The 18,469-nt window shown below is 34.4% G+C and overlaps 1 protein-coding gene across 7 annotated transcripts in view; it reads left to right on the top strand.

Moving 5' to 3' along the window:
• Positions 1-18,469, top strand: part of LOC123535083 (translation initiation factor IF-2-like) — a 54,293-nt gene extending 35,824 nt beyond the window's left edge. For all 7 annotated transcript variants that reach the window (XM_045317624.2, XM_045317621.2, XM_045317619.2 and 4 more), the window contains 4 exons: positions 174-304; positions 2,328-2,502; positions 5,181-5,734; positions 15,477-18,469. In XM_045317624.2, coding sequence (XP_045173559.2) covers positions 174-304; positions 2,328-2,502; positions 5,181-5,734; positions 15,477-16,447 — 1,831 coding nt within the window. In that variant the 3' untranslated portion in view covers positions 16,448-18,469. The remainder of the gene's footprint in view (positions 1-173; positions 305-2,327; positions 2,503-5,180; positions 5,735-15,476) is intronic.

Raw genomic sequence — 18,469 nt, forward strand, 5'->3', positions numbered from 1 at the left:
ACTGTTTCAAGTAGTTTCTCCATTTGTTGAAAGTGTTTTGTTTAATATTTTCAACACCTGCATAGAAAACTCTGATATATATAATAAAGCTGGAAGTTTTATTTTAAGCTGTCAATAAAGATAAAATATTTTAAATTTTAAGATACTTTTTTTTATTTCTTTTTACCCCACAGTGAGTTTGCAAACATGAGTATGGGTGAGAAGATATACATGTGGAGCATAGAGAAGATATATAACATGGACAAAATGAAACAGTTAAAACAAGAACAATATAGAAAACTGCTAGAAATGGAGGCAAAAAAAGGTTTGTTGATTAATGGTTACATGATACAGGGTTTAATCATAGCTAGATGTGGTCCCAAAAGAGGTGATAGGTGCAAATAACAGAGAAATATGATCCGGAAAGGGAAAATCACAGATGAATATGGTCATAAGAGAAGTGATAGTGAGGGGTAAGGGGAGAAAATCATAGATATACACATGTATATGATCCTACAAGAGCTAAGAAGGATAAAAAGTACCAAACATAGAAATAACCATATTTTGATTTAACATTTAACTGTATACATGACACAGTAACACAGAATAACCTCTGTTAGTCAAGGCACACTGCAGAGCAACAGGCACATTTCTTTCTTGGAGAAGTCTTTCTGGAGCCACAAGAATCAAAGTCAGTCTTGTCAGCATTACTGTACACTCCAGAGGTTGTCTACAGTCATTTATATGAATAGGTTCTTAAAATAGTCATACATTGATGACACTCGCTACTTAGACACTAAAAAGTGAACAGAATGCAATGACATTCTACAGGGAACTCTGTATTTCCAGGGGGAAAAAACCAAAAAAAAACAAAATAAGTGATCTCTCCCTTGGTTACATGATTTCATAGTGCTTTAACCCTTACCCTGCTCAATTTCTATAATGAACTTGACCATATTTCAGTTTGGACAGTACCATTAACTGCTAAAAAGGGTGCTTGTCAAAAAGATACTGACTAAAAAGGCAGAATCAATCGTTTCCAGCATGATAAGGCTTAAACTTAATTTTTGCACTTAAAAGTGTCATTAAGTCATGAATTGAGAAATAAACAAATTGAATTAAAAGTGTGGTGATATTAGATACTGCTGTAACCTTTATTAATTTAACAAGTAGAACAGCTGTATTAAACAGTTAGTAACTTTTAAATATTCACACGTAAGTCTACATAATTATTTATATACCTGAAAATTATGACCACTGCACCTATTTGTTAGTAGATAAATATTCAGTGTAGTGATCACATCCAGTTTTCAGTGTACAGATCAAATTCGTTTGAGTAGAAAAGGGTACTTGATAAATATGAGAAAACATGCGGTCAGTCTGACTACAGTTAATGTATATGTACATTTCAAAAGACCTACAGGATCCTTTGGCTTTTGGAATATTTTTCACTTCTGGCAAAAGTTGTCAACTGGTTTGCTTGTTCTTTACCCAAGATTCTTTGGTTTACCCATAATTCCCTCTCTTCATTCTGAAAAGGACTGTGTATGTAGAATATACCAAACAAGAGCTGTCTGAGGGCAGTAACACTAGACTATTCAACAGCCTTGTCAATTAAATGAATATTTAAGTCGAAAAAGGGGCATAATTTTGTAAAAATACAAAGTACAGTTATGGAACCTGAACACTGCATGTCAGATCATCACAGTGAACAAGTGTGTGAAGTTTCAATCCATTCCCATTAGTGGGTACTGAGATACCAGCTTATATACAAAAACTTAACCAAAAACAGCTAAGTCGAAAAAGGCGCATAATTTTGTAAAAATACAAAGTAGAGTTATGGAACCTGTGCACTGCATGTCAGATCATCACAGTGAACAAGTGTGTGAAGTTTGAATCCATTCCCATTAGTGGGTACTGAGATACCAGCTTAAATAAAAAAAACTTAACCAAAAGTCGAAAAAGGGGCATAATTTGTAAAAAAGTAAAATAAAGTTATGGAACCTGTGCAATGTAAGTCAGTTTAGCACAGAGAATAAATATGTGAAGTTTCAATCCATTCCCACAAGTAGTTACTGGGATACCAGCTTACATACAAAATCTTAATCAAATCCAAGGACGCGGACGTGGACGCTGACGCCGACGCATGGGTGAGTCCAATAGCTCTACCTATTCTTTGAATAGTCGAGCTAAAAAGGCAATTTTCCCTGGAATAAATTTTTCTACAGAATGGACCAAAAAGATGCTAAGTATATGATCAAATAAGCAGTGCCAAAATTCCTGTTAATAGATATCAACTTACTAGTGTACATGTATATTGTTTCAGTTAATTTTATGTATATTTACAGGTCAACATGGTTACAGAGAATACACTAAATACATGCGTTACATAAACAGTGCAAAAGACCGTAGCTATGGAACTGAGACACCCTCGGATAAAAGGTCAAGGTCAGCTCATTCACCAAGGTCTCAAAGGTCAAAGAGTGCTACAAGTCGAAAAAGCCCTACAAAGTCTGAAACAAGGTATGTTTTTTTTTTAAAAGATGTTCAGTCATGTATTAACCCTGACCCTGCTAAATTTCAGTAATGAACTCGTCCATCTTTCAATTTGGACAGTATCATTAACTGTTAAAAGGGGTGCTTACCAAAAAGATACTGACTGAATGGCGAACAGTGCAGATCATGATCAGACTGCATGGATGTGCAGGCTGATCATAATCTTCACTGGTTGCAAAGGCAGAATAAATCGTATCCAGCATGATAAGGGTTAAAGAGAATTATCAAGTTACAACAGCTTGAATTTGATACATGTCTAGAAAACAACATACCAGTCAAATTTGAGATATGTAACAGTTTTTGAAGTAAATGTAAAATGAAATGAGTAGAGTGATTATACCGCCCAAACTTTTTAGAGCATGCACTAAGATTTACCCTTGTCCATCTGCCAATCTGTCCGAATGTCTCTCTGTCCAATTTTGTGTCTTGTATTTGAACTAGAATAGTCAGACATCATAGGATTGTTGTTCAATATGTGAAATTTGTACCTTTTGTTTGAAATTTTACTAAGCCAGACTAAAGTTATTGCCCTTAACATGGTAAAAAATATGTATAAAAGATTTTGTCTCTCACATCTTAAAAGATATTTGACCAAGAGTCATGAAACCATTAATTTTGGAAGTTATTCAGCATGTGAAATTACGCATCTAATGTTTTGTTTGGGATTTCACTCAGCAAGACCACTGTTAGGGCCCTTGACTTAGTCAAAAATATAAAAAATTTGTGAAGGGCCTAAAAGTTTGTGTCACACATCTCAAAAAAAGTATTTAACCTTGAGCCATGGAACTATAGGAATGTTGCTAAGCATGTGGAGTTGTTCACCTGAGGTTTTATTTTGGACTTGGGACTTACCCCCCTCCCCATCCCTCCACCCCCATTACAACCCATGAAAAACATATTTTACACTTTTAGTTTCTTTTATTTTTTATCTTGTGTTTCTTATTGATGTTTTGTAGTATCCATAACCCTGCCCCCCCCCCCACCATTAACAACAGAAGTGACAGTAAAAAGGGGTACCAGTGTCCTATGGACACACATCTAGTTTATTGTAGTGTCATCCCTTTTGAAAGGGTCAGACATTTGGCGTATGAGACACTACTGTGCGACTTCCTGCCCTTTAAATGTTAAGCACAAGTCTGGCATGCAGCCAGTAAATATTCTTTAACTTGCTTGCTGTTCTCTAACCAGCCACAGTAGAATAGCTCCCAGTAGGATTCTAACCTTCAAACTGCTTTTCTCTAAGCAGATGCCTTAACCACCTGGCCACAATAAATGGTAAAATAATCTAACTGGGCTTAGTCTATACTAATCTATTTTAGCTCAATTGTGATGAAAGCTTTAAGCTTATTTGAACCACTTTGAGTCAGCTTCCTGGAAAAACCAGTACTGGTGTCATATGAGAAGGCGTGGACATGACCCCAGTGGGGCTCGAACCTACGACCTCCGGGTTGAGCATCCGACACCTTAACCACTAGACCACTGCTCCCCTCAAACTAGGATTGCAGAAGGCATGCTCAATACAAGATTAAATAGGAGGCCTACATGTCCTGCATTGACCTCTCACAGCTGAGGGTTTAAGACACTGCTTGCAATGTAGAATTTTTATGCCCCCTAAGGGAGGCATATAGTTTTTGAACTGTCTGTCAGTCTGTCCGCAATTTTCGTGTCCGGTCCATATCTTTGTCATCGATGGATGGATTTTCAAATAACTTGGCATGAATGTGTACCACAGTAAGACAACGTGTCGCGTGCAAGACCCAGGTCCGTAGCTCAAAGGTCAAGGTCACACTTAGACGTTAAATGTCATATTTAGTGATAGTGCATTCATGTCCAGTCCATATCTTTGTCATCCATGGATGGATTTTCAAATAACTTGGCATGAATGTGTACCACAGTAAGATGACATGTCGCGCGCAAGACCCAGGTTCGTAGCTCAAAGGTCAAGGTCACACTTAAACGTTAAAGGTCATTTTTAATGATAGTGCATTCGTGTCTGGTCCATATCTTTGTCATCCATGGATGGATTTTCAAATAACTTGGCATGAATGTGTACCACAGTAAGACGACGTGTCACACGCAAGACCCAGGTCCGTAGCTCAAAGGTCAAGGTCACACTTAGACGTTAAAGGTCATTTTTCATGATAGTGCATTCGTGTCCGGTCCATATCTTTGTCATCCAAGGATGGATTTTCAAATAACTTGGCATGAATGTGTAACACAGTAAGACGACATGTCGCGCGCAAGACCCAGGTCCGTAGGTCAAAGGTCCTAAACTCTAACATCGGCCATAACTATTCATTCAAAGTGCCATCGGGGGCATGTGTCATCCTATGGAGACAGCTCTTGTTTTATATGAGGAAACTAAGCTGGCTTGCAACGGGTTCTACTTTGGTGCCTGTCCCTGACTGAAATCTGGGGTCTTCCTCCTCCATTTAAGTTGAATAGTCAATGTATGACCTTAATTGTGTCAGTGTGGGACAAAACAGGCTAGATTAACTACATTTCTCAGCTCAAAACATTTTTGTTAAAGCTGTTCCACAAAGCAATGCATTTCATAACTTTTTTCATAGTGCTGTGAAAAGCTTTATAAAGATATATTTGTTTCTATATTACCAGTTTCTATATTACCAGTATAAATATTACAGATCAGAAGAAGATATGGATAATGAGAAACAAGATCAGACAGAGAGGCCAAAAACATCTCTTGGTCATTCTAGAGAAGAACCTCTTAATGACAGCAAACCGCCAGCTGGCGATACCAAGAAGAGCACATCCTCATTGGGATCTGATGGTCATAAATCACTTGGCAGCCAAAAAAGTCTTCAAAAATCTCCATCTCCTAGTCGCAAAAGCTCTGCCAAATCATCAAGGTCAAATTCACAGAGGTCGTTAAGGTCAAAATCAGAAAGTAGGGCATCAAGTGCTTATTCAGCAAAGAGTGTTGGGAAATCAAAGGGAGATCACTCTGATTCATCTTTAACTAATGGAGATGATGATGTACCTTTATTACACAGAGAAGGCAAAGATAGACCCAAATCCAGACTGGGTTATCCAAGACCAGACGGCAAAGATCAAAGTAATGAAGAAAGGGAAGTTAATCTTCCTAAAGAGGAAAAGGAGGACGAAGTACTACATTTTGAGGGTATAGACAGGCCAAAGTCAAGACTTGGACATCCAGGAGCACAAACAACAGATCAAGGTATATTGTTTTTGAAATGCTTGGCAATTTTCTGCAATACTTCTACTGTGAATATTGTCATCCATTTTCTGTTTATGTATTTCCTTCTTTCTTTGCTCTGATTTCAAAAGTCTAGTGTTTTCTGCCAAATCTTAAGTTCACAGAATGTTTGTCTAATTTCCATTTGACTGCGTAGATTTTTTTTTAAAATCTCAGTTTGTTTTATAGATATATTTGGTTTGGTTTAGAAGTGTATATATTACAAATTCAAGTACAATACCAGTGTATGCTTCAGAAATGGTCCATTTCTATCATCTTTAGGTAAGATTTAAGTAAAAAAACATTTTGCAAACATAGTCTATCTAGGGGCAGATGTTATAAAGCTACATTTTTTGGAAACTTGTCACAACATTTCAGCTTCTATTTGATTTTGAATTGACCAATTTAAAGAAGGCATTCTAGCTTGCCCACTCAGTTTTATTTAGCCAAGATTACATATCTTTTATTTCAGTGCATGAGCTACTTGTAAAATGTTCTAGCTCTGTATTCGAAAGAATCTAACTGTTACTCAAAACAAAATGCATTTAAGATTTTGGGAAACACAACCAATTAATCCAAATTTTAATCATACACTGGTATACCACACTATGGAACCCAAGGCTTATATTCTATTTTTACCCTTTGTATTTGGAGCTACACATAATTTTACAGAAATATCATATTTATTGCATAATACGCACATTAAACTGTTCCAAAACCAGTTGCATTTCACTGAAGACTTTTAAAACTAAAGAATTCTAATTTAATATATACCGGTACATAGAGTAGCTGTTAGTATGTCCAAATTAACTGCCAGAAGATTTTAAAGTAAAATTGTGCTTGTTGTAAACTCAGTTTGAAACTTCTGAAAGTTCTGTTAGAAATAGCTGGTGAACAACAACATAAAAACAGTAAGACAGTTTTTTGGAGTTCGACATATGCAATAAATATGGTATATTATTCAGATTGATTATTTGTTATCATAAAGTATATATTTATTATCATTAGATGATAACCATATTGTAGAAAACTAGGTAAGTCACAGCACATTTTACTGTAGTGAGATACACACATTTTCACAGGTTTTGGATTTTTTATAGTTACTTTAGCTTAGATACTTTATTTTTGCTGAATTTATTTTTCCCCTTACACTAGGATATAGTCATGTGTTTATTATACAGTTATTGACTTATGTTGAGGTCAATATCAAGTCTATAATTGTTACATTATATGCCCTTCACAAATGCATTCATTTGACTGGCCCATATTTCATACATATAAGAAAAAGTGATATCACAAGAGTCATTATCTCTTTTGCAGGTCAATATCGCTTTTTGCGGACCCGCGCATGCACTCATTTCGACCAACCAAATGAGCGCATTTGAGAAGGGTATATAATATTAAAAGATAAAAGTTGAAATATTTTTAATCGAAATGGGAAAATGCAAAATCTGTTGATTTGTCATCTAAAAAAAACTTTTAAAGCAGATAAAAACTGAAATTGGGATGAAAAAAATTAAGGTGAAAAAAATAAAACTTTCGTAAATGATAAAAGATACAAATAATGCAGTGTATATAAGAAAAACAAAAGTCTGTTTACTGTTTAACCCACTAAACTGAACGAGTTTTTAAGTTTGATTAGGATGGGATTTCTGTTTGGAGGGGTTTTCAGTTTAGACGGGTTTTAAGTTAGGAAGGCAGCCCGGTTTTTGCTTTTGACAGTTTTTTAAGTTGCGAGGGGTTTTCAGTTAAGAGAGGTCTTGTCTGATGAACGTATGCTATAAAGCATAAAATAGAAGTTATATTGACACCGAATACATTTAAAATCCTAATCTTTGGATTTAAATTCTTACTGAAATAAGAACACATTAAGATTTTATGGATCTGTTCTACCAGTTAGAGTGAACACAGTCAATTAGGCTAAAGGGGAAGTATCAAAAGTCAGATTCACTGCCTTCAAGATTGTTCAGTTTTCAAGAGTAATTTGGTATTGATAAAATAGAGGTTTGGTCTGAGAAAAACTTTGGTTTGCAGGGGTGGGGTGTTTAACATGAACATCTTACTTTAAACTGATCAATAAAATCTGTAACAAGGTCCTTTTGAAGCATTAAATGCAACCAAGCAAAATAATAGCTGGCTCGGTTTGATTGAGTCTACTTATGAGAGGTAATGGAAAGTGCAACACCTCTCCATACACCATTCATTTTATGGTTTTATGGCATAGAGTTGAACAGCCTATGCAGTCATGGGTATTGTCCTTAAGTAATGGTCTGTCATATGTGGAAGTCAGACAGCGTACCATAGGCATAGGAAATAGAGATAAATATAATAACACCTTTACTAATCCTACTTGTTCTGTATTACAAAAGTGCTTCTGTTGTGACATTTTGATACAAGCAAAACTGTATTATCTGCACTATCAAATACTTACTGGCATTGCATTTTATTATTGGCTTGTTAAAAGTTATTTTTTTACCATAAGTAAGCTTACAAAATCATATGAAGCAGGTTTTAAAGGGTAACGCAAACACATATGAATAAATCCTAAATGTTTTTGTTGTGCAAAAAGGTATGATAATGTGTCTTAAACTGTTTTCATTTCCCACTCAGTTGTGTAATTGAAAGGGAAGCGAACTAATAGATATCTCTGCTTATAAGTACTAAGGCCTAAGGCAAGAGTTGTCAGTCTTTGTGGATCACACGTTAAAATTAAAAATTAAAACTTCTGTTATTGATATTAACAAAACTTCAATAAACTTCACATTTGTAAAATCATTTTTCATTATTTCAAGGAGTTAGAAATCAGTTTTAGACTTTATTATGCCCCCCTTTGAAGAAGGAGGGGTTTATTGTTTCACAGATGTCGGTCGGTCGATTGGTAGGTCGGTCAGTCCATCAGTCCCTAGACCAATCAATTTCCAGATGATAACTCAAAGCCGCTTAGGCCTAGGATCATGAAAGTTGATAGGGAGGTTGGTCATGATCAGCAGATGATCCCTATTGATTTTGAAGTTAGTACATCAAAGGTCAAGGTCACATAGATCCGGAACAATTAAATGGTTTCCTGATGATAACTCAAGAACGCTTGGGCCTAGGATCATGAAAGTTGATAGGGAGGTTGATCATGACCAGCAGATGATCCCTATTGATTTTGAAGTTAGTATATCAAAAGTCAAGGTCACAAGACCTGGAACAGTTAAACGGTTTCCTGATGACAACTCAAGAACGCTTGGGCCTAGGATCATGAAAATTGATAAGGAGGTTGATCATGACCAGCAGATGACTCCTATTGATTTTGAGGTCAGTAGTTCAAAGGTCATGGTCACCTTGACCCGGAACAGTTAAACGGTTTCCGAATGATAACTCGAGAACGCTTGGGCCTAGGGTCACGAAACTTAATATGGAGGTTGATCATTACCAGCAGATGACCCTTATTGATTTTGGGGTCAAAGGTCAAGGTCACAGTGACCCAGAATAGTTAAACGGTTTCTAGACGATAACTTGAGAACACTTGGGCCTAGGATTACGAACTTGATAGGGAGGTTGATCATGACCAGAATATGTCCCTTGTTGATTTTGAGGTCAAAGGTCAAAGTCACAGAGACCTGGAACAGTTAAACCGTTTCCAGATGATAACTTGAGAATGCTTTGGCCTAGGATCAGGAAACTTAATAGGGAGGTTGATCATGACCTGCAGATGACCACTATTGATTTGAGGTCATTATGTCAAAGGTCATGGTCACAGTGATCTTGGACAGTTAAACCGTTTCCGTACGATAACTTGAGAGCATTTGGGCCTAGGATCATGAAACTTATTAGGGAAGTTGATCATGACCAGCAGATGACTCCTATTGTTTTCAGTAGGTCAAATGTCAAGGTTACTTTGACCCAGAACAGTTGAACTTTTTTGCCAAATTACTGAATGCATCAAGGGGGGCATTTCGTGTTCTACGAGCTCTTGTTTAATGAATTTCTATTGTTGGAAATTTTAGAGTCTAAACAGGTTATTTTAGTTTACATATGTGTTTTCAAGATATGAATATGGCATTAAATAAAGAAAACCTTCAAAAATACTTAAGAAAATTAATGAGTGCCAGGTCAGTAGTTCCAGACAATAAAATAGTTGTAACTTATAATAAACCATGAACAGGCTGTTGTCATGTTTACAGTCAGTATATAAATAAACCTTGCTCACGCCCATCACACATGGAAATACCATCTTTTTCTAAATTCCACATCAGCATTTTAAAAGAATAATATTGAATAGCAGACTTTCCCTATTATTATTTCCATTGATTACTAACATTTCCACATTAGAATTTATTCACTATTGATAAAGCCATTGATTTTACTGAAATTAATTCACAGTGTCGTTATGAAAAGCAATCACAAGTTTGAAGTATGATTTTTGTCACTGGATTTAAAATTCATATTTTTGAGTGGATCGAATTTTGTGTGATAAGGGTCATCCTTTGGAAATGCATTTTAAACATTTAACTTGTTTGACTGCTTTTAGTAAAATAATTGTTTATATATTAGTTGAAACAGTATTTTAGAATCCTAGTTAATAATTCATGCCTTGTAAATGGTTTTAGCATAGGTAACGAATTACATTGGACATAAGTGAAATTCGTATTGACTGACGCTGAAAATTACACTTTGAAATCACTATTATTTGTGGGGGAACTAGTTTTAGTGGATTTTATCAGTTCATGAAATTTAATTCCAGCAAACAAATAAAATTTTCATCAATTCTCTACTAAAATTTAAAAATTTGAACTTTTAAATTTGCTAAAAAAAAAAACAAAAAAAAAATACAAGTTTATTACAATGAACTTAAAAAACATTACAGTATACTTGAGCCGTGCCATGAGAAAACCAACATAGTGGCTTTGCGACCAGCATGGATCCAGACCAGCCTGCGCATCCGCGCAGTCTGGCCAGGATCCATGCTGTCCGCTTTCAAAGCCTGTTGCAATTAGATAAACTGTTAGCGAACAGCATGGATCCTGACCAGACTGCGCGGATGCGCAGGCTGGTCTGGATCCATGCTGGTCGCAAAGCCACTATGTTGGTTTTCTCATGGTGCGGCTCACTTAATTTTTAGGCACTGGATTCAGTTGTTTTGGCTGAAACGGTTATATTCTAAAGAATTGAACTTGAGGACTTTAGGGTTTTTTGGCAGATAAAACTAAGCAGATTTTACCTGTTCTTCGGAATTTGATCTCTTGGTTTCACACAACCATGTTATCTACAAAATATTCTCAACCAAAAATATCTTTTATTAGCTCGACTATTCATAGAATAGTGAGCTATTGCACTCGCCCATGCGTCGGCGTCGGCGTCGGCGTCAGCGTCCGCGTCCGCGTCCCGATTTTGGTTAAGGTTTTGTATGTAAGCTGGTATCTCAGTAACCACTTGTGGGAATGGATTGAAACTTCACACACTTATTCATTGTGACAAACTGACTTACATTGCACAGGTTCCATAACTCTATTTTGCTTTTTTACAAAATTATGCCCCTTTTTCGACTTCGAAATTTTTGGTTAAGGTTTTGTATGTAAGCTGGTATCTCAGTACTTACTAATGGGAATGGATTGAAACTTCACATACTTGTTCACTATCATGATCTGACATGCACTAAGCAAGTCCCATAACTCTACTCTTTTTTTTTTCAAAATTATGCCCCTTTTTCGACTTAGCAGTTTTTGGTTAAATTTTTGTATGTAATCTGATATCTCAGTATCCACTAATTGGAATGGATTGAAACTTCACACACTTGTTCACTGTCATGATCTAACATGCACTGTGAAGGTCCCATAACTCTACTTGGCATTTTTACAAAATTATGCCCCTTTGACTTAGCAGTTTTTTGTTAAGTTTTTGTATGTAAGCTGGTATCTCAGTATCCACAAATTGGAAAGGATTGAAACTTCACACACTTGTTCACTGTCATGATATGACATGCAGTACAGAGGTTCAATACCTCTACTTTGCATTTTACAAAATTATGCCCCTTTTTCAACTTTTGTATTCATTCAATTGACAAGGCTGTTGAATAGTCGAGCGTTGCTGTCCTCCGACAGCTCTTGTTTTATGATATGAGATCTATTTTACAATAAAGATTTTAGCTCACCTGAACCTTTGGTTCTGGGTGAGCTTTTAGTATAGGTGGATTGTTTGGTGTCCATCATCTGTCGTCCGCTATCCATCGCCCACATTTTCACTAACATCTTGTTCTCTGAATCTACTGGTCAGAATAAAACCAAATTTGTTCTGTAGTATCCTGGCAAGATCCTCTATCAAGTTTGTTCAAACGGAGGCACTTGGCTCCTTTTAAGGGTTGCTAGAGCTGAAAATAGAAAAACCTTTAAACAACTTCTACTCATGAACCGTTTGATGAATCTTCATCAAACTTGGTCTGTAGCATCATTATCAGGTCTTGTCACAAATTTATTCAAATGGGTGCACTTGGCCCCTTTTAGGGGCCACTAGGACTAAAAATAGAAATGCCTTTAAAAGACTTTTACTCATGAACCATGCAATGGATCTTCATCAAATTTGACCTATAGCATTATTATAAGGTCCTCTCCCAAATTTGTTCAAATGAGGGAACTTTTACAACTAAAATTTGAAATGCCTTTAGATTACTTCTTCTCATGAAGCGCTTGATGAATCTTCATCAAACTCAGTCTGTAACATCTGTATAAGGTCATCTTCAAAATTTTTACAGATGGGGGCAGTCGGTCCTTTTTAGGGGGCCACTAAAACTAAAAACAGAAATGCCTTCATAGGACACTTTCTCGTAAACTGCTTCATGTATCTTCATCAAACTTGATTTGTAGCATTATTATAAGGCCCTTTACCATTTTTTTTCCAATTGGGGACAATTGGCCCCTTTTAGCAGCTGCTAGAGCTAAAACTAGAAATACTTTTAAACAATGTCTTCTAATGAATAGCTAGATAGATTTTCATCCGACTAGGTATATAGGATCATTACAAGGCTCTGTCTCAGATTTGTTCAAATGGAGGCAGTTTGCCCCATTTTGGGGTTGCTAGAGCTAAAAAGTAAAAACACCTGACTGCTTGTCATCACTCAATGGAACTTCGTCAAACCTGGTCTGTAGCATTATTAAAAGATTCTCTCATAAATTTGTTCAGTTTGGGGTGTTTGGCCCCTTCATTTGTCAGATGGTTAAGGGTCTCTTTGGGCGAGTGACTTAGGCCCATTTGGGCCTCAAAATGGGCCTCATGTTTTTTCTTTGTCCTAGCTGCACTATTGAAAGTAACCAATTTCAAGGCAGAATAATGAATGCATTATGTAGATAGACATTTTCTTAGTTATTTTTACATCACTTTGAAATAACATATACCAACAGATTCATATCTAAACATTAAAATGATGAAAATAATTTGAGCACTGCTGTATGAAAACCAGTGTTAGCGCTTTGCAACAGGCATACTGTGCTTGTATCAGTGTCATACAAGTAACGAACAATAAGACTGTTGGGATAAAGAAACACTAAGGATGTGCACTGATCTGGATCTTTGCTGGCAACAAAGCATGTACTGATGTTGGTTTTAGCACAGCAGTACTCATTTATTTGGATCTTCTCCTTGTTTTAAAAAAATATTTCAAATTGTGTGTAGTGCATTTATACAATTATAAATCATTATGGCTTGTACAGTTCTAGTTAATATTTTTGATGAATGCTATAAAGTACATATTACTGGTACTGTCAAATTTCAAGTGTTTTTATCAGCTGTGTTCAAGTAGAGCTATTTTGATCAACTTGTTGCTATTAACTCTTAGGGAGGTCACAATTTTGGTGCGGTCCTACTGTTACTTGGTCAGAATGTTTACCTTAAACAATCTTGGATAAACTAGCTACTGTGTCATTTGGAGTCATTAACTAGTAGGTCACCAGGTCAAATTGTAGAAAAGCTTTGTTAACACTCTAGATAGAGACCATATTTTCTTTCTTTGTCTATTTGATACTAATGGTCAGAATGTTTAACTTGATAAAATCTAGGTCAAGTTTCAAACTGGGTTATCTGGGATAAAAAGAAAACTTAGTCACTAATGGTAAGATCAGAAAAATATTTTTTACACTCCATGGGTCCTATTTTGTCATGAAGTTTGAAACTTTGTCATTTAGGTTGAATAAAAAGAATATTTTGTTTGTTTTACATATAGAATTAAATACCTTTCAGTACGTGGCAAACACCCATTTTACATTTTTAGTTGCATCTTGTGTCCACTCAGTGAGAGATATAGATCTTAAACGGCCTCTATATATTTTGATAATTATCAATATTGATAATCCAACATAATTAGAATGGTTGCTTTGAAACTTTTATGGGTTTTTTTTTTTTGCCAAAGATAGTGACATAATGCATTCAGCAACATAAAAATCTGTGCATGTTTGTGAAAGTAGGCTTTTCCCCCTAAGCTTTTTTCTTTATCTAAAAATCAATTATTGCAATTTATGTGAAGTAAAAAAGTTTATGTTAATTTGTGTGTTACATCACACCAACACAGTACAGGTTATATGATGCCATACTTGACTAAAAATTTGGTGTCATATCACATTTCCGTCAAAACCAGGTATTCAGACCATATCCAAAGTCGCTTAGACTGTGATTCCAGTTCTTTTCATACACAAGCACATGAGATGCAAAATAAAGTAAAAAGACTAGGAATACCTAAGATTAGCTATAATGGTATAATTTTAAGTGAAAGTATGCTTTAAAGACAGTACTAAGTCTTGTCATTCTAAATTTTAGGAAAAGTGAAAAATCAATGGTAGATAGAAGAAAGGCTGTTAAGTGTTAAAGGATATTCATTTTCATCATTATAAATTTATGAACTTTAACATTATACATCATTTAAGATGAATTACTATAGGAACAAGTAAATATTAGGGAAAATGCCTTAAAGTCTGACACACTTTTTCCGTAACAAGGTTTTCCTTTATTCCGTTTTAAATATATACAGGACAATACTGTGATAATGATACTTAATTCTAAAACAAACTGCATGGCTGGTAATAGGAACTTTATAGACTTTGAAAATATCTTGATAAGTTTTGCAGTTATTGTCAAGATTTCAATAAGGTTTTTTCCATCTGCTATTTTGCATATCAAAAATATTTAAAATTAAGTTTTGACCTTATCTGTTGATGAATTGTAAAGTAACTTTCAGTAAATCTTAGTTAGCAGAAAACAAACATTTTTCTTTAACAAGTTTGTCAAATTTCCAAAACGTGCAAACGTTTTCATGGCCCAGTGATTAAAAGCTACATTTTGGCCATAATTATGAACCTTAGAGACCTTAATTTAAGATGGTGTATAAATCATACTATTTCAGAGCAAATCTTGTAAATTAAAGTTGAAGAAAACATGTTCAAACTTATTGGATCAAATATTTTAAATAGGGCTTTTTCAGTGATTTTGTTGATCATTAATTTTCTTTTTGTTTAAAAAAAACCCCTGTAAAACGGATATTGATGAATAATGATATAGTGAAAAAAATTGAGTAATTCTAGAAGTACTTACTGCCACTAATTGAGTCTAAATGGAATGTTTCATTATAACAATATTACTGTCAAATATTAATAGGGAAGAGAAAAAATATGTTACAGATTATATGAACGAAACAGTTACTCAAGTTTCCTATTATCCTTATTAATTATTTAATATTTTTCTCTCTGTCTGCTTTCAGATTCCCTTCATTCATCCTCTCTTAGTATAAAATCTGACAACACTAGTTTAAGTAGTGACAGTGGTGTAGAAAATGGTAAAAAAGGAAAGAAAACTAAACAGTCATCAGATACCAGCAGTGTAAGTTCAGTAGATAACTTTAATAGAAAGAACAATCGGGATAGAAGAAGAAAGAACAAACAACAATTTGTAGAAACGAAACAGAACAAGAAAATGGGAAGCAGATCAAGTGTGAGCAGCAAGTCTTCATCTAGAAGTGACAATGACAGTAAAAAGAATGCTAATCAAAATAAAGGGAATAAAAGTAATGAGAAGCTGGATATGAAAGGGAAAACAGAACAGGCAGTGAAAGATAAATCTCCGGATAAAGATGCCAAGGTTCACAGAATTCCAAGTGCAACTTTTGCTGAAGAGGAGACAGCAAACGCTGAAAAAAATCATGAGAAAACTGACGATGAAAAGGTTAAAGAACTGGAAAAAGATAAATCTGATCAGCAAAAGGAGAATACTGAACAAACCACATCTAATGTAGAAGAAAACAAAGAAGAAGATAATAAAAAAGATCAATCAGACAGCATTAAACAAGGTGATGAAACAGAGGCAGTAGTTCCTGAAAAAAAATCTGACAATAATACAAATGACAAACCATTGGAATCTGAAAATAAACCAGTAGAGGAAACTAAAAATAAATCATTAGAACCAGTAGAGGAAACTGAAAATAAACCAGATGAGAAAACTGAAAAAGCTGATGTGCCAGCTGAAGAACAACATGATCAAGGAAAACCAGATGAAAACAAAGAGGATAAAACTGAATCAAAAACTGAAGCCAAGGAAGAAACAGCAGAGAAACAAGACGGGACTGGAGAGGAGAAAGAAGATACAGGAAAGAATAAACTAAGCAGGCAAGATTCTATTGAGGAAGAAGATGAAGACAGAAAAGTAAATAAAGACCTAGATAAAATTGAATATTAGAATATTTGAAACGAGAATTATTTAAATATGTAAAGTAGTAGAGACTTATGCTGTGTATGGTATATTTATGCCGTAAGCACATATTTCAAGCACTACATATTATGAAGAAAATGAGTGAAAATAATTTTGATAAACAAAATTAGCTTTTACAAACTTATTATAATGAAAAAATGTATTTAAGTCATGATCCAAATTTTAGACTAAGCTCCAGTCGGTGAAAATTTGAAATTTTTTACACTGTACAAAGTTCTTTTCATCAGGTTTGTGAGTTTTATATCAGTTTAGTTCAGTATTTATTAGACAGGAAACCTGTTAAGCATTCTTTAATTGATTTTCCATGTTGTTAGTGAGGTATATTATTGGTTGTTCTGTTATTGTTCTTCATGTTCTGTTGTAGTTTATGTGATATGATGATATAAGCAAAGCAAAATATTTTTTGCATTTAATGTTTCTATTTTCACTTTTTTATTTACTGTTAAATCATAAATATTATTGGGGGACTAATATTCGTGAATTTCATGATTGCATCAATCAATGAAAGTAATCCCAAATTTATAAAATTCACATTCAGTTCAAGTTGAAATGCTCAAATTTGTATCCTCACAAAAATGCCATTTTGGTCAAAAGTACAAAATATTATGCCCTTGAAATTAAATTATTTTAAAGTAATTATGTTTCCTGGTAATCATTCTGATGTATTTTCCTACATTTTTTATATGTGTATGTAAGCACTGGTATTTACGGAAGCGCATGCTAATTTCAATGTGAACAGGAGAATTTTGGTTGACTGGGTAATATTTACGATGATTTTGTTTTCACTAATTATTTGCAAACAAGAGTGGCATTTGTGACTTTTAATATAAGTATTAAGTAGCATGTACAGTCAAACTTTGTTTGCTTGAACGCAGATTGTTTGATCTCCACCCTTCCCTCAAAGTCATTGTCAGGTCTCCACAAAAATCCCTAAATAATGTATATTGTTTGATGGCTGGAACTACAGATAACTCTTGGAAATTTTGCCAGTCCCGTCAAAATCGAGTAAACAGCGTTCAACTGTATACAAAAAATATAACCAACTATCAAGCATGCATTCTTATTAATGTGAATGCATCTGTTAGCTGTCAAATTACAAAACAGAAGTTTCATAAAAATTACCGTCTTCAGTAAAACTAATAGAAAACTAAACACTGAAAAATTATATCTTAAAATATGAACCAGCTGTTTAACTTTACCTTATTTCTTAAAGAGTAAATATTAACTAGATAGATGTTGGATGCCTTTTTAATGAAAACAAAACACCAAAGTATACATTTTTGTGAGAAAAAAATCAGATATTTACAGATGTATTATATTGTCTGGGGTTATTAGATGAAAAATTATTTATTTTTTCTAGTAAAACTTCTTTTATTGTATTTATGTCTATTTGTTGTCAAACTTATTTTCAAGAGCATTAATTCTTTTAACTGCATAATATATATACACAAGATTCCAGCTCATCTGATCTTTAAACTGTTGCTTCAATACACATCAAAGCATATGCTGTGATTAAATTTTTAATGTAGATTCTTTATTCTGTCAATACAGGTTATCTTGTCTGTCTGACAGAACTGTTATTTCTATTATTATCTCCCTTTTAATAATCCAAGATACGTGTATAGGTTACCTACCTTAGCAAAACTAGCAGCCATTTTGTATATGTGTTGGCACAGATTTAAGAAAATCCACAAAGTGACATTAAAAACAAATCGGGTATATTAAGTTACAATGTGTTATGATCACATTTCAAATGGTCTCTTCATTCATTAATGCTAAACACAGTCATAATTATATAGGTATAACAAGTGCCAAATACTTAAGTATGAATACAGCATTGTTTATTATTATATTATTATTGTGTTGGTACAATGAGCTGTCAAGTTATAGATTTGCATTTCTTACATATTTTAACAGAGATCAATATAGCATTAGACTTTTTATTGTGAACTATTTGCTAGTATTTTCAAATAAAATATCTCAACATAA

Source organism: Mercenaria mercenaria, chromosome 12 (assembly GCF_021730395.1).
Source record: "Mercenaria mercenaria strain notata chromosome 12, MADL_Memer_1, whole genome shotgun sequence".
Classification (NCBI taxonomy): domain Eukaryota; kingdom Metazoa; phylum Mollusca; class Bivalvia; order Venerida; family Veneridae; genus Mercenaria; species Mercenaria mercenaria.